This window comes from Chlamydotis macqueenii, chromosome 5, assembly GCF_036417535.1.
Source record: "Chlamydotis macqueenii isolate bChlMac1 chromosome 5, bChlMac1.mat, whole genome shotgun sequence".
NCBI lineage: Eukaryota > Metazoa > Chordata > Aves > Otidiformes > Otididae > Chlamydotis > Chlamydotis macqueenii.
Window position 1 is genome coordinate 44,034,935 of NC_141560.1, and position 26,453 is coordinate 44,061,387.

The 26,453-nt window shown below is 46.9% G+C and overlaps 2 protein-coding genes and 1 long non-coding RNA gene across 7 annotated transcripts in view; 2 read left to right on the forward strand and 1 right to left on the reverse strand.

Moving 5' to 3' along the window:
* LOC147600562 (uncharacterized) overlaps positions 1 to 3,066 on the forward strand; it is a 27,800-nt gene extending 24,734 nt beyond the window's left edge. The window contains exon 2 of the long non-coding RNA XR_015258683.1: positions 2,265 to 3,066. This is a non-coding gene — a long non-coding RNA (uncharacterized LOC147600562). The remainder of the gene's footprint in view (positions 1 to 2,264) is intronic.
* PACSIN3 (protein kinase C and casein kinase substrate in neurons 3) overlaps positions 1 to 7,890 on the reverse strand; it is a 21,872-nt gene extending 13,982 nt beyond the window's left edge. The window contains exon 1 of one of the 4 annotated variants that reach the window (XM_086748918.1): positions 7,474 to 7,890. The gene's annotated coding sequence lies outside the window, so the exon portion shown is untranslated. Of the gene's footprint in view, positions 1 to 7,168; positions 7,201 to 7,473 lie in introns of those variants that run through there. The other 3 variants (XM_086748919.1, XM_086748917.1, XM_086748920.1) reach the window with 3 other exon arrangements.
* Positions 7,891 to 12,205: 4,315 nt separating this feature from the next.
* Positions 12,206 to 26,218, forward strand: DDB2 (damage specific DNA binding protein 2). 2 transcript variants are annotated; one of them, XM_086748916.1, is made up of 11 exons: positions 12,206 to 12,341; positions 13,271 to 13,454; positions 16,301 to 16,431; positions 17,171 to 17,362; positions 18,219 to 18,364; positions 21,296 to 21,395; positions 22,774 to 22,951; positions 23,399 to 23,544; positions 23,813 to 23,977; positions 24,288 to 24,333; positions 25,010 to 26,218. In XM_086748916.1, exons 1-11 carry the CDS (start codon positions 12,264 to 12,266, stop codon positions 25,252 to 25,254), a joined length of 1,611 nt encoding a protein of 536 aa, XP_086605042.1. In that variant the 5' UTR covers positions 12,206 to 12,263; the 3' UTR covers positions 25,255 to 26,218. The 2 variants fall into 2 exon arrangements, with proteins under 2 accessions (XP_086605042.1, XP_086605041.1); XM_086748915.1 differs by lacking the exon at positions 18,219 to 18,364 and adding an exon at positions 20,065 to 20,231.
* Positions 26,219 to 26,453: the final 235 nt, after the last annotated feature.

The following is a 26,453-nucleotide window of genomic DNA, read 5'->3' on the forward strand; positions in this document are numbered from 1 at the left end:
AAGATCCTCCAAAACTTCCCTTAGAGATATTTATCTTATTGCTCTGGTCACACCCTCAGTAGTCATCTGACTGGGAAAGGGACTAAGCAACAGTGTTTCCCAGCCGCTCCCTAAGGACGGAAGCCTGCCAGGGCTGCCTTACACAGTTTCGAGAAAGATTTCAGCTATCTCTCCAGCCAGGGAGAGGTCAGGGAGACATCAGGCAGAACAGTAACTACACACAAAGGTCACTTCAGCTGCATGCAAGCCTGTAACAGAAGCCTGTCTCCCAGACAGTGATTCTCTAGAGATCTGTGGCTGCCCACTAGCAAAATTCTCCATGATTATACTAAAGTACAGACAAAATCCTGTTCCACTTAGAAGGGCTGACCTCCTGAGTCTATGTGCTGCTTCACTGTTCTCTCTTATTTCAGATCACAGCTTCTTTATATTGGTCATCTTCACCTTCAGACCAAGCTAACATACTGAAGACAGACATCTCCCTATGCATTACCCCAGGTTGTTTTCAAAACATTCGTTCAGAATTAAATACTTTCCACATTAGCTACTCCTTGTCAGGTTCTCAGAGGTTAAGGCTACAGGACAGGGTTCTACCAACACATTGCTGCTGATCTAAGAGTTAGGATTCCTGACTGACACAGCTTACCAGACAGAAATTGTTTCATAAAGAAAAGGAAAATTTCTGCTTTCTTTTCCAATGTGATGTAGGAGGTCTTTAGTATTACAGGAACACAGATCTATCCTGGATAGCACAACAATGAGAATGTTGAAGAAATATATTGGGCTTTCAAGGTCTGTTAGTTTTTCTCTACTTGTTCTTCCTATGAAAATTTTTATTATAATCTCAAATATCCACATAGCTAAAGGAGGAAGGAAATTAGTTCTGGACTATGGGGCATCATACTCTAAGAGGCCAACAGGCCCTTGAACAGGTATATTCAAGATGGTTGCTGGAATAATCTTGACATCTGTGTTTTGTCTATGTATTTAACAGGCAGCTACAAAAAGGAACAGCACTGCACCAGCCTCCTTTCTTAGCTCTGTGAATAGCATAGCTCTTGTTCCACACACCAGTCAGTGTGCCCACTTCCCAGTTCTCACCCTCCTTTGTTTACCCCATGCAGATGTTGAGATCCTATAATCTCTACTGTCCTGCTCCCTGAGCCTCTTCACTTGCTTGCTTCCATGCTGGGTACTTCCCAGGGTACTTCCTACCCTGTGCATCAGTCTCTGCAAATAAACACCAAGCTTGCCAGCAAATACATGCAATCAGCACTTCCCTTTTAATCAGAAGGGATGCCAAACAACTGGAAGCTATTTCGTTGTAAATCATTGATAAATAGGTATTTAAAGCTCCAGCCAAAGCCATTATACTCCTCCTCAGCAGTCTCAATCTGCACTGAATGCAAATAGTTTTTTCCAAGATTTAATCTACATTTCAACTGGTCACTTTTTTTCTGAACTCCGTGACTGGCAAGACAAAATCAGTAGTCCATCCTGTAACACAGTTGCTATACCTTAGTAAAGGTAAGTCATCACAACAGCAGGCTGAGCCAGTCCACCCACTTCCAACCGGGCTTTGAGTAAAGAAGGTTGTTTTGTTCTGGTCTTTATATGAACAGCAGTGATCCAAACAGAAGAAAATACCCCAGCCGCATCCAGCCCTGAGCAAAGAAGAAAGAAGTAATGGAGGTTGGGGAGGGGGGGGCACAGTGTGAAGAAAGGCAGCAAACTCATGTAGGTCCCTGCCAATGGAATATTCTCCTTCTGTGATTGAATCACCTTGTAACCTGCACAGCAGGGATCAAGTTTACTTGAATGCATTAAGAAATCTTACGGGAGCAGACTGCAATCAATGCAAACAACCTTTAGAGGAGCCATAAGCCAGTGAGCCCCACTAACACTGAGCTTCTAGTGGCTTCTTGCTTCACTAGACTGCACAGGAGTCAGATGTCTCCAATCAGCCTTCTCTGCCCCTTTCTCCCATTTGGAAGTCACAGTGGTTTTTTAACTCAGCTGCACTTCTGCCTTTACTTTACCAATAGTTGTCTTTTCCATTAGCTGGCTTTTGAGGGAGGGGGAATGGGAGATAAGAGTTGGCAAGTATTTTGTCAGTATTCAGACCAAGTGTGTAACAATCATATGGCCAATGAATTCAAAGTACTGCATTTCTTTACCTCTGGCTGGATCAAACAGGTTTCTGGTTTTACTTGGTAAAAGCTGATATACTAAAACTGTTTATTATGTGAATACTTTCCTTCCAGATATTCATCTAATGCAGACAAGAACCTGAAAGAAGATCATCAAGGTGTTTCTGAACTTCATCCAGTTCCCTGCACAATTCTGAGTCCTGAACAGGCTGCAGAAGGTAGTACAACGAAGCTTGAAATGAGAGCTGAATAAGGTAAGATTGACTGCTAGGACATCTCTTATGGTAAAGAAGAACGAGATAAAGCATCACAGCCACTGCTTCTGTTCCACGTTGTGGTCGGTTCCTCCACTTTGTCAACAAAGAGCCTTGCCATCCTTCAGTCACCAGAGCTAGGTTTACTCATTTGCTTCCTCACAGGAAAATCTAAACAACATCAACAACAACTGCAACTGTAAGACAGACTTCAGTGCCATACAAACCGGCAGGACTGTAGACCAGATTTTACATAGCGTCATTTTGCACTGTCTTTTATAGCACCAGGCATGTAACAAGAAAGCATCGTTTGCTCTGTGGACTAGAGAGAATATTCAGTAATTTAAGATTCCCTTTGTGGCATCTCCTGGTTCAAAAAGGAGTTTGGCAGATTCAATTACTCTTGTAGGTACTTCATTCCTAAAGACAGCCACATGCCTTTCTGACATATTTCCCAGAGATACACACAGATAACAAGGTTGAAGTAGGGCAGCCATTAGGAACTGGCCTGCTCCATGAATATTCATACCTCACACATTCTTCTTGAAGTTTATTATCCTGTATGTCACAGAGCAACTTTTATCTACTTTCATACTATGCACAGAATCTGCTCTTTGGTAACAATAGTGCCTCTTAAATAAATTTTTGGATCTCAAGCTGAAGAGCAGGACTATTAATATAAATTACTTGATATCCCAGGTGTTATCCACAGGAGTCCAGGAGAACACAAGCAAATGGGGCAGCCAGCCCAAAGGGCACACATTACAGAACAGATTTTAACTGTTCAGCATCACTGGAATGTCATTTGCTTTCTCAGCCCATTGCCCAAAGCAATGATCTCAGTTTCTGATCCTCAGGACTCAACCTGACATGAGAGGAAAGAACACTGGCAGGCTTTTTAAAAACAGAAAGCACAAACAGAGCAATCCAATGGGCTTTATTTCCCCCCAATGGCTTCCTGAAGCAGCTCCTATCCCACACCTCGAAACCCTATTTTTTTGTTTGCACTGGGGAAGAAGCCTGCTGGACTCTACAGCAAGCTTTCACACGTTTCCACAGGTGAGCAGTCGTAGTACAAGGAAGAGCTGACTGAAAACACCATGAAGCAAAAAAAAAAAAAATATCTAGAGTAATTAAAAAACTTAAATATGCTGCATCTTCTCTCAATCCTCCATGAAAGCCTCTTGCCCTTGTTAGAGACAGGCAGCAAGCCCACCTCAGAGCTCTACACTGCAGTACTGCAGCTGGTACAGCTCAGCACACGCGGGAGCGGGAGAGGTTTGGCTCAGCAGCAGAGATACTGAAGGAAAAGGAAGTTACTGCCAACAGATAATCACATATAGGTGACTGAGAAGACTGACCATGTCCTCAACAGCCCAGGAGGTAAATACCATCCCTTCCTGCAAACAGAAGGGACACAGCTTAGGCAAGCTCATAGCATGGACAGGACTGAGGAGGCTGAAGACTTGCTAACATTGCTAGTTATGGGTTGCCTGCAGCAATTCTAACTCCTCTAGCCTGAAAAAAACCCAGAACAAAACAACAAAAAAACCCCACCTTACTGACAGGTCATGATAAACAGAGTCCTAGTATAGTCACCTACTAAGCAAGCATAAAATCCCACACAAGCCTAATGCCTCTGGATCCAAGCCCCCAGTACCACGGAGACTTCTCACATGCCTATTCAAACTGCAATGCTCAGCGACAACCACTAGATTTAACACACAAAATCTGACTATCGCAAGTCTGAAAGGCTCTTTCCCATCGTGCCATTCACAGCAAGGAGAAACCACTGAAGGCTGAAATATGATTAGGATTCCAGTCACACATACTGCCTTATAGCAGTGCCCAGCTTCAGCCCACATTTCAGCTTGAAGGAACATGAAACTATTGTACCAGTCACTGAAACAAAGCTGGATGATTACAGCAGAGGATGCACCAGGCTCTTTGCATTGACGTTACACTTTCTGCTGCTGGAAAAATGTGTGCCCAAACAGTCAGAGCGCATTTGGATGTTAAATTACAGTGGTCATCATGCTGCGAGGTAGCAGCAAAAAGCTACCTCTTGAACAGCTTCTTAACTGCTCCAAAGATGCAAAGTTCTTTTGTTACTCTTCAAAGAGCAAAATCCCAAATTCTTCATTGAAACTTCCAGATACAGTAGTCGCTGTTTTCTGTCCCACCCACTAAGGCCCTAGACTAAGATATTAAGGCTTTTTCTTTTTTTTAATCTATCTGACACAGTTCCCTATCATACAGTACCCTCTACACTCATCACTCTGAGTAACTAGTGATAAAATAGCTTGCCTGATCAGAAAGTCTGTTTTAAAAAAGATAAGAGTCCCTCAAAGGGCTTAAACAGCTCTCCTATTGTTGAGGTACTTCCCCATGAACTCTCATGAGCAGTCCAAATTCACACATCACTGATCAGCTGACGGCAAAAATAGAGACAGTTTATTAATGCTCTCCAATCAAGAGCATAGGTTTTTCCACTCAGGCTACGGGCAGATACTTTTCGCTTTTGAGGTCCCCAGTTCAATCCCTGGATGCCAGCCATCATACAGACCAAATAGTTCAAACAACTGAATAATTTCCAGCCTTCAAGATGGCCAGAATAAAGAATATACAGTATTTGCCACACTCAGTGATATCATATGAGTTTCTAACAGAAGCTCATGTTGCCCCTGGTGCAGTGACTAATGTGTTTTCACATTTTTGCAATCATCTCCTAAGAAAGCAGTCACATTAAAATATACCTGACTGTATTGTTGAATACAAAAAGATAAACGTATGTATTTATTTAAAACTCACATTCATCCAGGCAAAGCCCAGAAGATTCAGGCTAGTTCTTTTATAATCCACAATAATCTAAAATGACTAAAAGCACCAGTCATTGCCCTGTAAAGAAATTAATTTGGGTCCATAAGATTTTTCAGGCTATTATAACTTGGTTACACACACAGTGTGCCAAGGACCTGTGGCATTTTGGCACAGCCCAGTCACGCACAACCCTTATTTACTCACTGACATTTGATAATGGAGTTCCAGGTGGGCAGTCATTCTCAGGCCTATACCCAGCTGACACAGTGAAGTTACCACTTTCTGCAGCCCAAGAAGATGACAGTCTTCACTTGAACAAGCACAGGCAAGCCAGAGAAGCTCAAACTCTTAGGTCAAAAGAAACAAACAGAAGAAGAAGCGCCAATAAAGCAATACAATACAGCAGGCACAGAATAGGGAAGGCAGCAAGCAGCTGATGCAGCTCACACATTCATCCTGTTCCAAGCCACAAGCTGAAGGACAATCTAGTCAATATTTCAGGAAACTTCTAGTGAAATACCATTAATAACACAAAACACTGTCAGAGCAGAACAGACTGTCTCACACATAACATGTTGTGCACTTCACAGAAAGGTGAATCCTTGCCCGAAAGAATGTGCTCAGTTATGCAATGCATGGGGAGAAGCTCCACTTCGACTCCACCCAGAGACCAGCTCACACCTGGAGCAAGGAGTACGTGGACCCTGTCATTTTAGCCCACACACTACAGTTGTGCATTCTGCTCCCATTACGCACTGAGAATGACTTAAGCTGTCGTAAGGCTCTGACTTCTTGGTGACATTTGAATTCCAGGGAGGAGTGGGAGGCTCTGCTAGGGTTCTGTACTGCCATCAGTTACCATCGGATCAGAAATTATTTTGTACAAATTAGACTGGCAGTGTATTTGAAGGGGAAGAGCTCATCTCCTGTTTCAGGAGGCAGGGAGCACCAGTTGGGTATGGAGGTTTACATAGTGAATAAAAAGGCCAGACTACTTCCAAATGCCAGGAGCAAGTGCCCAGAGGTCAGCTAACCTACCCCTCACCACCAAGCTCTGAGCCTTCAGCAGGCCTGAAGAACTGAGGCAAGCAAAGAACGCATAGCTGGCACAAAAAGTGGTGAAACTGGTTAACGCGTTTGGGCCACGCTAGCTTCGCTTATCGATAGCTTTGCGGAGATCGCAGATCCCTCCTCCCGCACAGTGACAAATCATAGAATATCTTCTCAAGCACTGGATGTTCAGGCCTTCTAATACCCTCCACGTTTATCAGCTTGTTCCTGCCCTGGGACGGAGAGGACACGGTAACCCCAGCAGCCTGCCGGGGCCAGGCGACACGGCCGCAGGCAGCACCCCTCGGCCTGCCCCATACCCTGCTCTCCCCTCCCCGATACCAAGGCTGCTGTCGGCGGCCAGAAGAGAGGAAGAGGACGAGCAAAGCCAGGACTGTCCCGTTTGCCCTACTCCTCACTCCGGTCGTCGGGAGTCGTGCTGATAGACCGACAACATGGACCTCCTGAAACAAGGGGGTGCAGCCCCCCGAGCCTGGGCCCCAGCGAGGCCCCTTCGCCCAGGGGGGTCCTGGGAAGCCGCTTGACCCCCCTCAAGCAGCAGCGGTGCCAGCCCCCGCGGCTCCGGTTTCAGAGTGGGAAGCGGCTCAAGACGAATCCGGCACAAAGGGGCCCCTGTCCCCGCTGCGGAGCGGGGGCGCTGGCCCCGGAGGGAGGGGGAGCCTCCGCAGCCCCCAGCGACGGCGGTAGGCTGGCTCCAGGGAGGCCGGCGGGGGGGCACTCGGTGAAGGTCAGGCTGGTGGCCGGGCTGCTAGGGACGCGAGGGGACCGGAGATCTCCCGGGAGCTTCCCCCAGCCCCCCGCGAACAATCTGCCGGGGACCGCGGACCCGCCGCCCATCCCGGTCCCGCAGCACCGCCGGTCCCCCGCGCCTACCGGGGGTCTCCGCTCCACACCGAACCGCGCCGAGCCGCCTCCCGAGCCCCTTCTGCCCACAGACAGCACCCGGCCGGGCACCGCCTCCCCCACCCGCCCCCTTTCCATGAGGAAACTTTTCCCTCGCAACCGCCAGCGCCGCTCGAGCCGCGCTGCCCGCGGCGGCGGGAGCGGGCTGGGCTGTGCCGCCGGGACCCCCAGCACCCCACGGGGAACAGGTTCGAAAGGCGTCCCGGCAGCAGAGGGGGCGCTCGGCCCGGGGGAGCCAAGCCCACAGCCCTAGCAGAGATGACCCCGCCGCTTACCTCGCAGGCGGCTCAGCACGGCAACGGCCACCTGGGTTGGGAGCGAAGCGGAGCGGGCCGGGCCCTCCCCCTATTTCAGCCGGGGGACACAGGGGCTCCCGCCCCGCCGGGAGCTGCTGGAGGCGGGGCGGGCCCGGCCCAGGCGCTCGGGGCACTCCGGTGGCGGCGGGGCAGCTCCCCGCCCCCCTCCGCCTGGCTCTTGATCCAATTAACGGGCGGCCGCCGCCACCGAGCGGGCTTTGCCCAGGCAGGGGGGACTGGGGGGTCAGTGCCGGCTCCCGCCGCCGTTTCTCCTCCACGGCGGGAGCCTGGGGTCGAGCCTGAGGCGCGGAGCGCCGTTTCTAAACAGCGAGGAGGGGGCTGGGGGCTGCCCTCTCCCGGGGGGAGGCCTGCCTGGCCGGGTCGCCCCCCGTCATGGCGGGCGCCGGCAGGGGGAGGGAGGCGGCCCTGAGAGGAGCTTCCCGCCCGGGCGATGCTCCGCCCAGCCCGGAGGAGCTGGGCTCTTCTCCATGTTGCCCACTGGGTTTAGGGCTTTAGTTAGTTTTTAGTTAAGTTATTTTGTGTGCTATACCGGCCAGCGGGGCCCGGGCCCAGCCTGCTGTGCTGGAGCAGGAGGCCCAGCAGGTTCCCCAAGCCCCACTCCCACCAAACAGAGAGCTGCGCCCTCGCTTTTGAGCATGGCATCGGTCACTCCCTGGGGTTCGGGAGCAGCTTCACCTTGCCTCGGCTTGGTGTCTTTCACCCAGATCCCACTGACTCTGTTCCGTCACTCTCCCTTTCCTCTGAAAACCTTTAGCTGAATAATCCAGGCCTTATCTTTAAGTCCTCAGAGTCTCTTAGTTGAAACCAGCTTTTTCTAAATGCCAAGAAGTTTGGCTGCCAGAGTTTCCATTTCTAATGCCAGGCCCCGGGTATGATTCCCCGTGACGCTGGGGCAGGGCTCGCAGGAGGAGAGCTGAGAGGCCTCACTGGCCTGTCTCCTCTTGACTGTCTCCAGGTGACTTGGGACACAACTCCAAGGACCAGCTGTGGGTTTGCAGTGATGTTTATTCAGTCGCTGAAGAAAGGAAAGACTGAGAGCCTTGCAGGAGGAAGAGAGGAAAGAGCATGCTGTAAATCTGTGCTCCCACTTTTCTGGAGCAGTATGAGGATGTTTTCTGTCTGTTTACAACTGCTTCAGGTTTCATAGGAGCTAGAAAAATAACTGTACTGATACTCTTCAGATACGATGAATTGCTGTGTTGGAAGGCAGATGTTAGAAACCATTCCACTTAATTTGTTTTGGGACCAGTCCTCTGTTTACTTTTACCTGCATGGAGACCCTGGAAGGTGGGCACCCATGACAGGTCACTGGGTGTGGTGTTACTGTGAACATCCTTTCAAAAAGTGATGCAAGATGCTTATCTTGTCCTCAAGGTTAATCATAGTTAAGAGTATAAGCTTCAACTCTGAATTTACTAAAACAAAACCAAACCTGACTCTTTGGCATAGATACTCGCTAATTCAATTCAATTCTGAGATTTTTAATTCCGTTGTCAAATTAATGTATGTTAATGAAGTACAGAGAAGGCAAACATCTGTCATATATTAATATTCTATATGCACCATTTGCCCTGTATTATGTTTTCCTGCTGATTTTGATGTTGATGTCCCACGTGCTGAGCATCCTAGGTAGGTGCTTTCCACTGGGGACCTGGCTGCCCCCAATACTGCTTGCAAGGTGAGAGTACTGCATAGCATGACTGCTGCAATCCCTTCCTCCAAGGCTGGAATGGCTTAGGGAAAATGGGGTGTTCAGGTAAAGAAGGTCCTTACAATAGTGCTATTTTTGTTCATTTTCCTGGTGCAGGGCAGCTTAGTAATGGTCATGGGATAGGAGGTCAAACAGCATATTTACTCTTTCTCTTTTATCTCTTTAGGATTATTTATTTTTTTCCTACTTTTTAGTGGAATATAGGCTTGTTTTCATATGCAGGCAGGCCAAACTCTAGTTGCTGTAATGGTACTCCTTACATCAGTCGTCAGACTAAAGTAGCCAAAAATACTCATGCTTTGGAAAAAGATCCTGGTGACAAGGAGGCAGAATACGTAATGGTATTACAAATACCGTGAAGCTGATGATGGTCTTAGTCACAATATAGCTTTACCAGTCCCGGTGACAAGACAGCTTTTTTTCTGCAGTGGAGAACCACACCCCGTAACTAAGGCAGAGCCTCAACATAATTGTACATCAGACAAAAGGCATCATAAAAATAAGCCTAATATCCTGGCCATGCATAATTATACTCCTCTGACTTCGCTGCATACTGTAGTTCGAAGAATGTGAGACTATAAATACATACAAGAATATTTTTTTCAAATTGTTTTTTCTCTGGCTTGCTCAGACACTGAGCTGTGGCACCCCAGGGCAGTGGCATTTCTTCTGTGCATGATCTGTGCACTATCAGCTATTCTTGTCTTTAGTGAATAATAATTTTAAAAATATCTGGTGATTCTCTAGAGGGAAATCAAACTTGGTGTTAGTAATTGATAACATTACGGTATTTACCATACTGTATTTAGCACTGTATTCAGTGTTGGTGCGGCCTCCCCTGAAGTACTGTGTGCAGTTCTGAGCCTCACAATTTAAGAAGGATGTGAAGGTCCTTGAATGCGTCTGGAGGAGGACAACAAAGCTGGTGAAGGGGCTGGAAGGAATGTCCTGTGAGGAAAGGCTGAGGACTCTGGGTTTGTCTAGTTTGGGGAAAAGGAGGCTGAGGTGCAAGCACAGGGGAAGTGGAGAGGTGCTGATCTCTTCTCCCTGGTCTCCAGTGATAGGATGCACAGGAACAGTTCAAAGCTGTGCCAGGGGAGGTTTAGACTGGACACTAGGAAGCATTTCTTTACCAAGAGGGTGGTCAGACACTGGAACAAGCTTCCTAGAGAAGTGGTTGATCCCCCAAGTCTGTTTAAGAGGCATTTGGATAATGCCCTTAATAATGTGTTTTAACTTTTGACAAGCCCTGAGTGGTCAGGCAGTTGGATTAGATAATTGTTGTAGGTCGCTTACAATTGAAATATTCTATTCTATTCAAATGCCAAGCGTGATAGTTCCAAGAGGGAAACACGTAGGTGGATGTGCCTGTGCTCTGCACAGGGACGATACTGCTGGGAGATGAACGGAGCAGGGACAAAAGTGCTTATCTTTGCTGGAGATAACTTGGATAACAGTGTCAGAGTTTTCTTTAGGATTAATACATAGAACATTGAATCAATACAAATCTGTCAGTCTAGTTTAAGAACATTGGTATCAGGGCCCCCTTTTCAGTTACAAATTTAGAAATGTACTCCTTTTAAAGCATATGAAAAACAAAATATATTAAGATTTATGTAATTTGGTGTTTTGTTGGTGATTCCTGATGAGCTGCATATATTCTGTCTCCAGTGATGATGACTTCTGCAGACCTATAGACGAACCTGTTGATCACTGTCAAGAAGGATCTTTTTCTGTAGTAGTTTCCCTGGAAATCAAGCCTTCCAGGCTTCAGGGGGAAGAAGGGAAGTGCTACGTTCAATTATTCCTCTTGCTATTTTTTACTAATGGGTGCAGTTCTAAGAAGAATGTAGCGTATTACAGAAGTGGTTGATAAGACTTTCAGATTTGCTAATGAAGTTGACGTGTGTGTTCAGACCAGACCGTGTTGTCTGTCAGTGGTTATGATTTTTGTGTATGTCATTCTGATATGCAGGACGGCAGCAACTAATACAGTGTTGTTACAGTTCAGGAGAAAAGCATAGAGTCTGGGTCTTTGTTGTTTTTCTTAGTAGCTTTTCTATGCATTTCTTACTATGTAAGAAAATGCAGAGGTAACTATAAACTGAAAAAAAAAAAAACAACCCCAAAAAACCCACCCAAAACCAAACCCCTAAAGCCCCACAGTTCAAGAGTGGTTATGTATAGATATTTTAGGACCTGTGTTCATAGCCAGCCGTGTGGATGACTGGACCTTAGTTACTCAGCACAGTTACTGGTAGGCCTTCTGAAGCACGGGACCCAGCTGCTCCGCAGAGAAGGTTCCTCACACGACATGGCCGGCAGAGTGGCCTCCTTCGCAGGTGAAGGGGGATGCGCTGGTGCCCCCAGCTGTGGTGGCAGGGCTCTTCCTTCCCCATTCTCATCTGCTTCATCGCGTAAGAGCTGGTAGTTTCTGAGCTTGCTGTGACTTTTTTATCAGCCATTAAAGTGTGTTTTGTTTTTTTTTTCTGTTGAGTTCCAACACCAGGTGCATCTTGTGGAAGTTGGGTTTTGAAATAGTTTTGGTGGGGTTTTTTTTTGGTTGCCACTTGGTTGATGTATTTTGGGCCATTATCACACAGCTTTAATATGCCAGTTTAGTGCTCTGGAAACTAATAAAGTACGTAAGAGTATAAGTCCTGTGCCAAAAACCCAACAACAGTAAGCTGCCAAAGGACACAGCAGAGACTTTCTGTGTTTCGGGCCAGGCCACCGGCGCAGCAGAGCGTGAGCCTTGCCGCCGCATCCCGTGCCCCTCCCGCACCAGCGGAGCCGGGGCTACTGCTCCTGCTGATCGCCGTTGGGGAGCCCGGCAGGGGTAAGCACGGCGGGGGGAGGCACCCCTGGCCCTGCCTGGTCTCCCCCGGCCGCTGCCCCTCGGTGGCGAAGGGGCTGCGGCGGCGGCCATGGCACGCGCCGCCCGCGGGCTGGGCACCGCTTCCCAGGGGCGGCCGGGCCTTCCCGCGGGGCCGCGCCGGGTGCCGCTGCTCCCCCCGCGCCGCTTCCCGCCCCGGTTATGAAACCGTGGGGGAGGGGCCGGCTGCCGCCCGCCGTCCTCGGCCGCGGCGGGGGAGCGGAGGCCGCTGGAGCGCAGGTGAGAGCGGGGCGGCCGTTCCCGCCCAGGCCGCGGGGCAGCCGGGCCGGGGCCGGGGCCGCGGCCGCGGCCGCGGGGCCGGGTGAAGCCCGGAGGCGCGGAGCGGGCGCTCTTTGGGGCAGCTTGCGCCGTGCCTGCTGAGCTATATTTAACCCGGACAGATATCCGTGAGAGGCATTCACGAATTATAAATAAGTTCAGCGCTAGCACGGGATCAGCCTGTACGAGGCTCTTGGCGGAGGATCTTCTGGGGGGCACTCCGTTGCTGCCAGCGGCGCCTGGCGCACCGCCCGCCCGCGCCGGGCAGGCCCTGCCAGGCCCGCGTCTGCCCGCGGGGGCTGGGCAGCCGTTTGGTGGTCGTGAGGCGAGACACGAGTGGCTGCGTCCCGCCCCTGGTCGGAAGAGCAGTTCAAGTGTGGTTGCCAGCCAGTGTGGGAGCGCAATCCAAATACCAGGTGGTGGTTGTGAGGAAAAGTGGCCGTTAAATAGGAAGTACCTTCAGAGCGTATTTGGTAGAAGACCAGTCAGCCCTGGCTGTCGTTGTAAAAGCTCTGACCTTTTTCTTAGCTGAATCTAAAGAGCTCAGTGTGAGCTGCTGCAGAAACAGTTAGGGTATTATGTGGTTTCACAGATGTGCTTTATGCAGATATGTGGGTTTTAAGCTTTAAAGTTCTGTAGAAGCACATCTGTCTAAACATATTCTAATGCTTTAGGATACGTCCATTTTCATACGGGAACAAAGAAGAGTTTATTGAACCTGTTTCCCTCTCCAGCAGCACACAACAAAAAGCTAGAGTCATGCTGATGAAAGAGGGTACAGGTATAATCACTACTTTCACACCACTGGAATATGTCATTCCCGTTTTCCTCTCTGTCTTCTAGTTAAAAGCATATGACAGTCTTACCTTCCATGCTTTGTTTGCTTTTAGTGGTCAGACAGAATGGCTCCAGTGAACCAGCCAAAGAGCAAGGAGCGTGAGAGGGCTCATGAGCATTGGCCAGAAGAGGCAAAATCAGCTGGCAAGAGGAAACCAGACTACGAGGAACTAGGGAATGAGCCACAAGCAAAGAGGTTGTTTGTGAGAAAAACATCCAAACCCCTTGAGAAAATCGGTAACATTTCCTCAGATCCTTACTGTTTCTCCCAATCAGATTTACCCTAAGTGACAGACATCAACTAGTTGAAGAGGGGGAATGTCAAGAAGCGTGTTCAGACATGAGAGTGTTCAGATGGGGTTATATATTGAAGTGATACGCAGGCATGTATTGGGGTAGTACATCCTTCAGTTACGTGTCTGGAGAGTGTGCGTGTGTGCGCATGCATGCGTGTTTCATTTCTGAGACTCCGCACCCCTTGGCAGAAGCCTGCTCACTGAAGACACTGTCACAGCTCATTTGAGGGTTTTTAAATTTTGTGGAATTCCTGAATTACCAGACATGTGCTTTATTGTAGGACCAGTCAGGGTAATACATTGTTTTTTCTCCCATGCAATTCTTAATGCAGTTTCATAGTTGTAAGGTTGGTGTCCTACAGCGTGCAGTCTAAAGTGGCATTTCCACCCAATTCTTTGCATGTTCTAACTTTTGCGACAGTAAGCGAGAATACTTTCTCCCTCTATGTTTAGACTAGACTAGTCAGACTTTCCACAAATCACTTCTCCTCATGTGCATTTTTTTTCCTTTAATATGTAACTTAAAAAAAAATCCCTTAAAGGTTTTTGATATAATAAGGAGAGGTGATTAAGTTCTAAGATACTGGAAAGGCTAATGCTTTGCATTATCAAGAAAGCTGGGTAGGCTTCAGCTGCAGTAAGGACTATTTTCATAGAATCACAGAATGATTTATGTTCGAAAAGACCCTTAAGATCATCAGATCCTACCATTAAGCTAGCACTGCCAACTCCACCCCTAAACCATGTCTGTAAGCACCGCATCTACCCATCTCTTAAGTGCCTTCAGGGATGGTGACTCAACCACGTCCCTGGGCAGCCTGTTCAAATGTTTGATAACCCTTTCCTGAAGAAATTTTTTCTAATACCCAATCTAAACCTGCTCTGGCACAATTTTAGGCCATTTCCTCTCATCCTATTGCTTGTTACTTGGGAGAAGAGACTGACACCCACTTTGCTACTACCTCCTTTCTGGTAGTTGTAGAGACTGACAAGGTCTCCGCTTAGCCTCGTTTTCTCAGCTAAAACCTTTAATTCCATTGGTTGTTTAAGAGGTCACTGGCGTTACTGCCTTGTGTGTGGAAATACTACACACTTTCCATACAATTTTGGCTTTAAGGATCCAGAAATTACTGAAGTGTTTTTCAGCAGTACACAAATTCTACAGTTTTGTTTGTTTCCGTTGTCTGGCGTATAACTCCAAACCTGGAGCAGTTGGCAGTGTGAACAGTGGACATGGAGGCAAAATACTGTTTGAAAGGAGGCCTGTGGATAATTGTGGATAGTTAAAGCATCTTCTGTAGTTAATTTAGCTGCATGATTTTCATAGTAACTTCATGGCCTGATTTCCAGCTTTGGTGAGCATCTGCAGTTCTTGTAAGATTCAGAGGGAGCTGGATAGAGCTAATACTTCGGAAAAATGAGACCAATCATATTCTTCCCTTAATTTTTTTTTTTTTAAGATGAAGACTTTTGTATTTGAGCTTTTCCATTCTGTGTTCCAGTTTTGATATTTATATGTTTTGAAAAAAATTTTTTTTTTCTCCTGAGGTGTACAGGATGGGTTCAGTTTCTTGCAATTGAAAGATCTTTTAAAAGGATTTCTTCCAGCAGATTCTAAAAAGGCCTAAAGTTTGTTTCTTAATAAATTATCCTCTGTAATAAAACGGAATTTGGGAAAAATACCTCCATTTCTATCCAGTCTGAATAAGGAACTGTGGATGCTAATTCTTCTGTGAAAAAAAGGAATTGAAACATAAATACTTTTTTACCTATTTCAACAGGTATGACGAGTCTTGGCACTATGTAGACATGTTTAGTTTCACACTTATGCATTTTAGGCTTCAGCGTTGCATTAAAGAAAGATTCTGTTTAGATTCTGATCATATAGAGTGATCGCTATGTTTTCAGTTTTCTGGTTTTTTTTTTCTAAATATTCTTAAATGAAAATAGTTCTTCTGTTTCTTAAGAAATGCTTGTTTCCCATTTGATGTCTAGATCCCCTGGAGTGTTACATACCATTGCCGTGGGGCTGATTAGATCACAGACGCGGGACTAAACAGATCCGTTTTTTATGTAAAGGTCCCTGAAGATAAAAACTTGGAACATGAACAAAACGTAGAAGCATGCTGTACTCTCAGCAAAAATCACTCTGAACAGAAAGGTTTTCAGGCGATGAGGCGTCAGCAGGTCTATTATCAAAAACAAAACTCGCGGTGCGGTAGGCGGACTGTACGGGCTAAAGCACAAGCAGATCGAAAATTCTGATTCACAAGCAAGCATTTCAGGAGCTGTGTGGGAACTCATGTTGCCACGCTTGGGGAATTTTCAGGTGTTAACATTTCTGCTAGTCACATGTCTGACTTTCCCTTTGCTGTACCCAGGGGCTTACCACCTCCCATGGTGTATTTCCGAGTTGTTGGGGCTTTGGATAGCTTTATTGTATTCTGAGTATGAAGTGTACAAATTGTACGCTGTCCAAGAGATGCACCACCTGTGGCATTGCTTTAGTCCTCTCCTGTTGTCTTTTTGATAAGTCTTTGGCAAGGAGAAGGAAGGTTTAACAAGAGGAAGCATACGCAAAGCTCTGTCATACTATAGGAAGCATTGGAGCTTGCAGAGGCTGGTGCACCTTAGACGTGTAAGAATAATTTAGAGATTTTTATCTTGGGGCTGAAGCTTTTCATGGATGTGGCAGCAAATGCAGATGTCTTGCCATGTGTTTTATTGGATGAGCATGACAGGTGGTGGCTCTTAGTAAGTTTTACTGGTTTTTTTTCTCTCTGGCAGGTTGGAATCGAGGTGGGTCTGTGGTGAGAAACAACGGAGTCCTTTTTCATCAGCTGGAGCGGCAGTGCAGCATTGTTCATTATGTCTACCAGAACATGCTGGGAGGCTCCATTCGGGCACAGCTCAGGCAGGTGAGGAGTTTCTCCTTCATGACCTGTTCGACACCTCATGTCCCTACGTAAAAACATCTTCAACACAAGCAGGGAAATTTTAAAGGGGCTTAAAGTTCCTCATGGGCACAGTTTGTGGCTCCAAGTCTGGCGCATCCTTATGTTTTTTAATTCTGTCAAATGCAAGAGCTGAGATGGCTTTCCCTTTCGGTTGACCTGGCCCTGTAACTCTGCATTTTATTCTCTGTTAATTCTATGCTTCCTCAGCTGAGTAACAATGCAATCATGCCATGGTTTCTCATTCACTATTTCGAATGCTCTGTTCACTCTTATGCTGTTTAGCTGAGCTGCAGGCAGTTTGGATGGAGGACCATAATACTGTATCTCTGGATGATGTGTAACATTTTGGAATGCTCAGTAAAGACATAGGTGGTCATAAGTACCTTTTACTGGTATGGAAGCATGTTCTCCTTGCTTGTTAATGTTAATTATCCTGCCTTCTTAGCTCAGCCCACGAGGCTGAACTCCCTGTACATCATTTGAAATGTGATATCTCTCAGTTCTCTGTTGCTTTCTGAGTGCGGTGGCTGATACGGATTTGTTGGTCATAGGTTATTTCCCTTGGGGACAGTGTGTTCCCTTCATTCTACAGAGAGGCTTAGAATTTTGTGTGAATGTACTAACACTGATGGCAGTCTCCTCATTCAGAGAATCTCGTGGATCCCTGCAAAAATCATAATTCTCTTTATCTTTTGAACAGTGTCTGCAGCTGCCCTTTCTGCGTTCTCTCGCCTCATACCGCCTGTTTCGAACAGCAAGTCCCTTTGACAGGAGAGTAACATGCCTGGAATGGCATCCAACACACCCCAGTACTGTAGCTGTTGGTTCTAAAGGTGGAGACATCATCCTTTGGGACTATGAAGTACTTACTAAAACCTGCTTCATAAAAGGGGTAAGCCTCTGGGTGCGTGGAATGGGTGGGAGGGAAACCTGGAGTACCACCAAATACTGCAGATCAAAACTGAGGTCTGTTGTAAGAAGCACATAAGGGTCTTGGATTGCGGAGTAGCCAGCTATGGGGCAGTACTGAGATGCAATAGGATGTCTCTTCCCAAGTCCCAGACGGTTCTAGCGTGGGGAGAACTGAGGCGCGTTGATTAAGTTTATAATGAAGCAGTACTTGGTGTGTGCTCAGTGGAAAGATAATACAGCAACTGGCAAAACAGTTATCTTAAAGGGATGCCAGAAAAAAGTAGGCAGAGAAGGTCTGTCTGTTTTAGGTCTTGATCTTTCTCTGCTCACCTTTTATTCTGTGTCAGATGAGGAAACATCTTTGAGTGGGGAGAAACAAAGTCCCTTTATCTAAAGTGAGAAACTAAGGTAGGATGAACGGTTGATATAGCTGGCACGGCCCCTTGTTGCTGTATTCAGCCACGCCCATTCCAACAGGGGCTCAAAGACTCTGTAACGTTCATCCCCTTTCTAAATTAACATAGATATACACTGGGAGGAGGTCTGTCCTCCAGAAATTCCAGTCATCTTTCCCTTCTTGTAAACAGTGCGGTGTCAGCCAGCCAGGGAATACATTGCCTGGGGACTGAAGGAGTTGCAGTTTTGTCCGCCAGGAGGGCAGCTGTCTAGACGGCCATCTTGTGGGAAGTCATGGTTATCTTTGCGTCCTCGAAGGGCTGTGGTGTGTTTCACTGTTGCTGTTAAGGACATAGCAGTGAATGCAGACTTAGAGAACACACTTTTCTCCTTCCCCATCACTCAGTGGATTTTTCTTTTGTTCATCCCCTTCCTTGTAGATGGGAGCTGGAGGGGCCATCACAGGAATGAAGTTTAACCCTTTTAACCCTAGTCAGCTGTACACTTCGTCAGTTGCCGGCACTACCACCCTGCAGGATTTTAATGGCAATATGGTCCGGGTCTTCACCAGCACCGAGGACTGGGAGTAAGAAATACAGTAATGCTTTGGGCCTCTGTGTCCTGCTGGCAGGAACGCTACAGAGAGAGAGAGAGAGAGATGTTTGTGTCTGATTTGTGGGAGCTGGGTTTCCTCTTCTTCACATCCTCTGAATTTCAGGGATCCTCTCTCTTCCAGGGAGGCTCAACCTTTTTATTTTTCCCTGAAATAGGGTGATGGGTAGGAGAGAGTTTTTCTTCATGAAGGGGAGGGGCTCTTTGATGCTGCTTATTTCCTGTTATATATGGGAGAGTGTGGGGGTGCCAGTGGATTTTTTTTCAGCTGTCTCTTCTTAAACCTCTGTGCCCCAGGGACCTTCTAACCTCTTCACCTGTTAGCAGTGCTGCTCATTGTCAGATGTTTTTTACAGGACAATTTATAGTCCCCTCAGTGCTTCTCCACAAATGCCACTGACTTCAAGTGGTGTGTGTCATAAGGATCACCCCAGTTCATCCCGCCTAACTTTTAGGGCTTATCTAAAATAAGAAAATTAAGAGTCTGGGCTCCTTCAGTAATGAGCGGAAAGAGGAGATGAATTGCTAGAGGCAACTCTGCCTGTGCTCAGAATCCCCTCTCAGAGTTGCTTTTTCTGTGGATTTATGAGGAAGCCTGAGCTCTTCAATTAGTTACTTCAGTTCAGTGCTTAAAGGTAAGTGAAGGAATCTGAGTTAGCCTCCTCTTTACTTTTCCCCACCTGATTCTTTCCGGGTGGCAGCTTTCATGGTTGGTTTCCAAACTGGCTGATCCAGCTGCAACCTTGTAATAGGGCAGAAGGTGAACCCAAGTAGTGCTGGGATGACTGGCCAGGTGAGCAAGGAGGGATAGACTTGGTCCTGGGACATGAGGATCTCGTATCCCAGGGGGATGCCTGTCACAGCAATGATGCCTGGATTTGAAGGGGCATACCATCCTCCTACTGCTGTGAGGACAGGCAGGCTCTATGGGTGGGACTTTTTTTTTTTCTTCATTGGCATCTTCAAATCTAGTATTTACAGTAAGACTTTATTAAGCAGTTGCTCTGTGAACAGCAGATGGAATGCACTTGAGTATCAAAGAGTTTGGGGACTCCCACCTAGCATCCTTCTTTTCTGTCTTTGTGTAGAGTTTCTGTGTTTCCTCAGTAGATAGACTGGGGAAAAACAACAAAACAACATTAACATAACAATGATATAACACAGAACATAAGATTCCCGTGCTATGGGGTGAGCAGTAGGATTTCTCCTTGCACCGCTCTTGTCCTGCCTGCTGGTATCTTGAGAAAGACCAGATACAGCACTGGAAGCAGCCTGTAGGGAACTGGTGAATGAAGTCTCTGTAAGAAAAGCTTGGTGCAGGGCTGTCATGAGATTTTACGTTTTCTGCATGGAATGGTGCTGGTTTTGCTTGTGATCTCCTAAGCCTGGTCTGAGCCAGGTGGTTCACTGCAAATTAGTCCTAGCCCCGTAGCAGAAGCAGCAATGCTGCTGCTGAGGTTTGCAGCACAAAGTGCTGGTGTTGAACTTGCAGGCTCAGAATATAGGTGCTCAGATTGGAAACAGATTAGAAAAATAGAGTTACGTCCGTGCCCTGTCAGAAAGTGGTGCGTTGTACCTAGGGAAACCGGCAGTGTGCTCCAGGACATGAATGTTGTATTAAGATTTTGTCTTTTGCTCTAACCTTGATGCCTCTTGGCTTTGTGTGTATTGCAGAAAGGGCCAGGAGATTCTCTCGGAGACATGAAGTTCAGTCCTTATGAGGCAGTGAAGCTTTATGTGGCATCAGGGGATGGCACCCTAAGTCTGCAGGACCTTGAGGGCAGAGCAGTGCAAGTGATCTCCCGTGCCCCGGACTGTGGCCATGAGTACCATAATGTTTGGTGAGAAGGGAGCACCGCAAAGTTGATTTTATGTTCCTTCGCATTAATGCTGTGCTGCTTGTTGTGCTCTCTAGCATCTTCATCTTTGCCAGTCTTAGGACACGCTTGGTATGAATTGGTCCTGTGAGGGAGCTTAGAGACAGGCTCCTGGTCCAGACTGTAGCACTGCAGGGTGGATGACAAGCTAGGCAGCCACAGGGCACTTAGCTTTTACAGTAGCTGAGCGTGCTGCCTGCAGCTTCTGGTGTTGCTTTCTGGTGATGCCATCTCTTATCTTGCTTATGACAGCTTTTCACTTCATAAAGTGTGAGGTCAGAAGAGCAGGATAACTTGTCATCAGTGTTCTGTTTTGTCTGTAGCAGCTCAGGTAGCATAGGAAATCCACAAAACATTCCTACACAATCTGAATTTCAGGTTATTGAGTTTACCCTGCTGCCCTTCTGGAGGCTTCAGGCTCACCATGCTAATTTCCATGACCTTGAATTCTAGAATAATTTATCTTCACAAGTGAAACTTTCCCAACAAGTTTCCAAATGACCCCAGCTTTATTCTCACTGCCCTTCCCCTCCCAGCAGAGCTGGGGTTAAGACGTATGTCTTTATCAGATAAGTCCCTATTCAGTTTTGTTTCCTGGAGCATGAAGTTGAGACAGTTTGATGTGCAACTTTCCAGTCCAAAGCTTGTGTATTTTCTTTACTGCTGCTTCAGTGTTTTGTGGAAAACATAATTTTAAAGCTGTTTTTGTACATTTGTCAATGTCACAGGGGTGTTCTGATCTTTCCCAAGGTGTGTCCATCTGCAGGCAGCAAGTGGCTTTTCAGCCTCTATTATGTCCCATAAGCATTTCACAAATGACTAGGAAGTTATTTCATATTCAGTCACCAACAGAAAGCATTGCTGATAAGCAGTCTCCCTTCCTGATACTCGGGCCCGCACCGTCAGGCAGGAGACTGCAGTTACAATCTGTGGCAGTCTCCTTTGTGGGGGACGAGATGTGGACCAGAGCTCCACTGCCTTCACTTGCCTGTGGGAGGCAGCACTGATTTTTGTGTCTTTCCCTCTAGTTGCTGGTACTGCAGTGTTGATGTTTCTGCAAGCAGCCGTGCAGTGGTGACAGGTGATAATGTGGGCAACGTGGTCCTGCTCAGCACTTCTGGTGAAGAGGTTTGTATGGCTCCATGCAGCATCTCCTCTATGGGAATCTTCATGCTTCATGTGCTTTCCTGCACTACAAGGACCCTGAAAAGAGGAGCAAGTACCTTGCAGCTCAGGAGATGAGTCCACCCATTGTCTAGGTGGTGAGAAGTCCTCTGCTTCTGCCATTCATTAGACATTTTCACATTGTTGTGCGTAACAGTAAAAATTCCCAGACGAGTTCTGTGTTGTGTGCTACTGCTGCCTTAAGAGTATTTGGTACTGGCCAGAGTAATTATTGGGTAACCTGAAGATGTGAGCACCCTCTGCCAACAACCTTCACGCTTCCAGAAACTTAGCGCACTGACAGGAGTAATTTTGGAGACACTGCTTTGCTGTATACCCTTCCGTGACCTTGGAGTAGGTCCAGTTATTCAGCGAAAGTTGGGACAGAAATTGCACTGCTGCCATTAGACAGGAGAGGGCAGGCAAAGGCAGGCTTCGAGCCTGAGGTAGTACAGAAACATACAGAGAGCAGTGGGAGTCAGCCCTGCTTTCCAGAGCGTGCTCTACCGTCATGCCAGAATTACCGTTTCTCCTGCCTGTAAGGGTAACATCTGTATGAGTTTGCACCCAATGAGCTGTGGCCAGAGCAGCTGTGTAAATTAGTGAGCAGAGTCAGGAGTCCTCCAAATGATCTGTGCTTATCCAAGGTTAATTGCTTCCTTTCATTTTCTTCTCCTGAAAGAATGTGACAGTCTTTATTGCACTTGGGAGATACCCGTTATTGTGGAGGGTGGGCCAGCTTCACCTTTCTGATTGGAAATAATCTGGCTTTGGATAGAAATTTATTCATGGCCAGTTTGTATCCATTTGTTCTAGTTAATTGAAATATTTCTCCTACCCTCATGTTTCTTTGCTGATGTATTTCTAGAAGCCAATTATATCTCCTCTCACCTTTTCCACTAAGATAAAAATAGCAAACTGTTTTGGTCTTCTCTCACAAAACAGGTCCTTCTTTCTTATTTTTATCTTGGCAGCGCATTTTCTGTGCCTATTGCAGTTTGGTCTGCAGGTGGAAGACTGGCACTGCATAAAGTATTCCAAATGTGATCTTGCTTTGTACAGTGGTACTAATACTTCCCTCCATGAACCAGGGATTGCGTTTTCCTTTCTCATAGCTGTAATAAATTGGTAGATCAGAGTTCTCCTAGAATTAAATAGTTCCCAAGGTCATTCTTTTTCTTTCTTGTTTCCAGTGGATAAATTCTTGGTGTATTTTAGGAGTTCTGTTACTCTGCAAATGCTTGACCTCTTTATTCTGCACTAGTAGATTTTTTTTCCATTTCTTTGCTTCAGACCGTGATTATTTTTTTTTCTGTGTGATTTTCTGTTTCCTCTGCTGCAGATTTGGAAGCTAAAATTGCACAAGAAGAAAGTGACTCATGTGGAGTTTAACTCCCGATGTGAGTGGTTGTTGGCCACAGCGTCTGTGGATCAGACAGTCAAAATCTGGGACCTCAGAAACATCAAAAACAAAATGAATTTTCTTCATTTGCTTCCGCATGACAAACCTGTCAATGCAGGTGAGTTGAGATAAGGATTTTTTCTGCATGGATGTCTGCAGAGAGTCTACTCAGCTCAGCTTTTATTGTTGTGGTAATATTAATTTTTGCTCAGATTCAAAGTTGCGCAGTAGCTAGTGTTGAAGCAAGGAAGGCAGTGGGAATGTGTGGCCAGAGGCAGGGGGGTGGATAGGGCAGCTGCCGCACAGTCTTAGACTTGCCGTAAGAATGGTGGCAGTGTGCCTCAAGAGGTGCATGTGGAAGCATCAGCAATGGCTGAGATTAGAAAAATAAATTTATTGGGGCGGTTCCTTTGACAAAAGCAGAGCATGGGACTCAAACCTCTGTTTCTTGAGTGCAGTTTTACCATTTCATGGAAGTCCAGACAGCAGAGAAAAGTGACTTCTATGTTTCTTGTCACTCACAGCATTGTGATCTTTTCTTTGCCTTATCGTCCCCTGCTCCTAGCTTACTTCAGCCCAACAGATGGTGCCAAGCTCCTGAGCACAGACCAGCGCAGTCAAATCAGGGTTTATTCCTCTTCAGACTGGACCAAGCCACAGCACGTGATCCCACATCCACACCGGCAGTTTCAGCACCTCACACCTATTAAGGTGAGTTAAGCCAGTGCAGCGTGAGAGGAGTATCACGGTTGGTGCTAGCAGCCCGGCTGTAGGATACTACAGTCAGGATACTACATTGGTGCGTGGATGTTCACGCTGCTGCAACTCCCAGCAGAGCACTGTTCTGAGGATACCCATGTTCCTCAGGTTGTGGGTGGGATGTACAAACTGTTGCTCGCACTGTAATTTGTCTGTTGTGTGTGTCACTGTGAGCTCTGTCCCTTTATTTTAACTCCCCGTGACTCTGCTCTATATCTAGGCAACGTGGCATCCTCGCTATGACCTCATTGTAGCAGGTCGCTACCCAGACCCTAAGTTCCCAGGGTACACGGTGAATGAGCTACGAACTGTTGATGTGTTCGATGGAAACACCGGGGAGATGGTTTGTCAGCTCCATGATCCAAATGCTTCTGGTATTATCTCGGTGAGCTGGTGTTAAAAGGACTGCTGCGTACTGAACCGCGGCCAAGGGATACGGGTTAGGGACTAGAACAATAGGAGTATCCGCTTTACTTGTGACCGACTCATGCTTTCGTGGGGCTATGGCTGCTGGCTAACGCTGCTGACTCGAGCAGAGCTGGTCTGTGGTCATCCATGGGTTTTCTGGGATGCTCTTTAGGGAACACTGGGTTTTCCAGATGGTTTTTTGCTGTTACATAAGCCATGGTGCTCTTATGACTCTGTTATATAAGCAGTGATGCTATGACAAACTCCGATTGTGTTTCCATTTTCAGCTCAATAAATTTAACCCTATGGGAGACACCCTGGCTTCTGGCATGGGTAAGTAAAGCAAACCTGGGGCACTAAGCACGGGTGGGTTCCAGTCACAGGCTTGTTTCTCCAGACTAAAGCAAGTTGTGAGTGCCGGTTTCCCAAATCCCACTTGCTAGTGGTCCCCTATAATTTCCTACTTCTGTGAAAGAGATCAAGACCTTCTTTTCAGTCTTCCACCTTTGCGGTTAGAAAACAGGTTGCTTGCTGGTGGTCTCCTGCCTAACATTCCCGAGAGCGCGGAGTCCGGCGGAGGGAGAAGCCTCCCCGCAGCAGGGAGCTGCTGCCATCTGCCGGCCCTGTGGCAGCAGCAGGAAACGGTGGCGGGGGGGCGGGCCTTTTCCTGCTAGGCCGTACCCTCACCATTTAATTTACCTCACTTCCTAGGCTGTGGAGCCAAGATTACTCCGTTTTTTTGCAGGATATACTGGATTAAGGGAACTGGCTATAGATTTAGGTCTTAGACCTGTAACAGATGAGATTAGGAATTACTTGTTTCTTAATTAGATCAAATTTCCATGGCTGTGTGGAGATAACGTCTGCAATAAATATCTTTGCATCTTCTGTACCTTGGAAATACCTTAGAACACACAAAATATTTTGAATTTCTGGCATTTAAGTGACATAGCCTAAGGTATATTTGATTTAGAGTTTCTAATGCACAGTGTTTAATTTTTCCTCTCAGGCTTTAATATTCTGATCTGGAGCCGGGAGGAGATGGTGGCCAAGAAGCAAGAACATCTTTTGAAAGCCATGACAGAACAGGGAATTGGTAGCTGGAGTTTGTCCAGACGTGGAGGGCAGAGGCAGGCAAACCCTGGGACAAGCAAACTCAAAGCTAACTTACTGTCTTGGGAGCTGGAGGAGATGAGAACAAAAAGCAGCGGTTCAAAGTCACAAGGAAGGAACCGAAAAGGGAAGGACCTATAGAACTGATTTACTATTTTGATCCTTTCTGGATCACAGGGTACAAATTCAGAGTTGGCAATGGGCAGTATAAGCCATGCAGGGCATTAGACTTCTATTTTGTCCTTCCTCCCTGGATCTGTTCTTGCTTCCCTGATTCCCATTGCTTCCCCTTCAAGAAAGTTGTGTCAGTACGCGGTTCCTCCTCCAGGTGGAGTTACCACTCATTTTCCTAGGCACTAGGAAAACTTCAAAGATGTTCTCAGACCCCGCTGAAGTTACTGCTTCCAGCTTGCCACAGCTGCTTGTCATCACTTGTCAGAGGTTACCATCTCCTGTACTCTGCTGTGGAGCAGCTCGTGACAGGGTGCCCAGCCTGTTGTACTTAACTGAGCTGAGAAAGCCTTGGCTAACAAGGTTAACATCCTGGAAAGGTAGAATGTTCACGGGGGTGAGGCGATGGGTAGCTTGGGTAGCCTAGGGAACACCAACCTCTCCCGTGTGCAAGCGGCTTGGAAAATGTGCATCTATCAAGACCTCAGGCTTAGCCTATTCTGTGCTTGCAGCTATTTAGACTACGAACATGATAATGCCAGAGCTCTTTACCTGCCTCGTGGGATGCAAGGGCGGTATGGAGCTGGGAACCTACTGATTCTGTGGTTTCTGTTTTCAGAGCTCTAGGCTTTTTCTTGCCACTGATTAGGCAGTTTTTTTCACTCATGCCTACTTGCTTCAGAAAGTTGGATTAAAAGTGCTGTAGAGCAGAAATGAGGAATTTCTTCCAAACACCTCTGCTCGGAGACAAATCTTGACTGCTGTTAAACTGAAAAGTTTTGCTTTTTCTAGTTTGTTTACAAGGCTGCCTGGGGCCTTGCTGCTGTCCCAGAGGTTGATGGATGGGACAGGCTCCAGGCCTGCTCAGATTCTCTATGTTCACTTTTATAGTTTCGCAGCATTGATATTAATAAAGTTTTGTACTAAACTGAAATTCTTTGATACAGTGGCTGCTTTGAACATTCTGCTCAACTGCTTTTGTCTGGGGGAAGAAGTTATTGACCTTTCTGCAGGAGGGCTAAGAGACCTAGAACAGCGGTGGAGACATCAGTCATAGTCCTGTGTCCACAACAGACCCTTCCAAGTTGGATGGGTTGCATTGTAACCTGTTTCTCCGCGTGGTTGCTGCAGTCAAAAAAGAGTTTATCTCAATTTTCACTCTCATATAA

Bases quoted from the DNA above. Each gene is read 5' to 3' on its own strand.
- DDB2 (XM_086748915.1), top strand. From the start codon at position 12,264: ATGAAACCGTGGGGGAGGGGCCGGCTGCCGCCCGCCGTCCTCGGCCGC. The intron at 20,232-21,295 runs GTGAGAAGGGAG...CTTTCCCTCTAG, and splicing joins CATGAGTACCATAATGTTTG to TTGCTGGTACTGCAGTGTTG. The intron at 21,396-22,773 runs GTTTGTATGGCT...CCTCTGCTGCAG, and splicing joins TCAGCACTTCTGGTGAAGAG to ATTTGGAAGCTAAAATTGCA.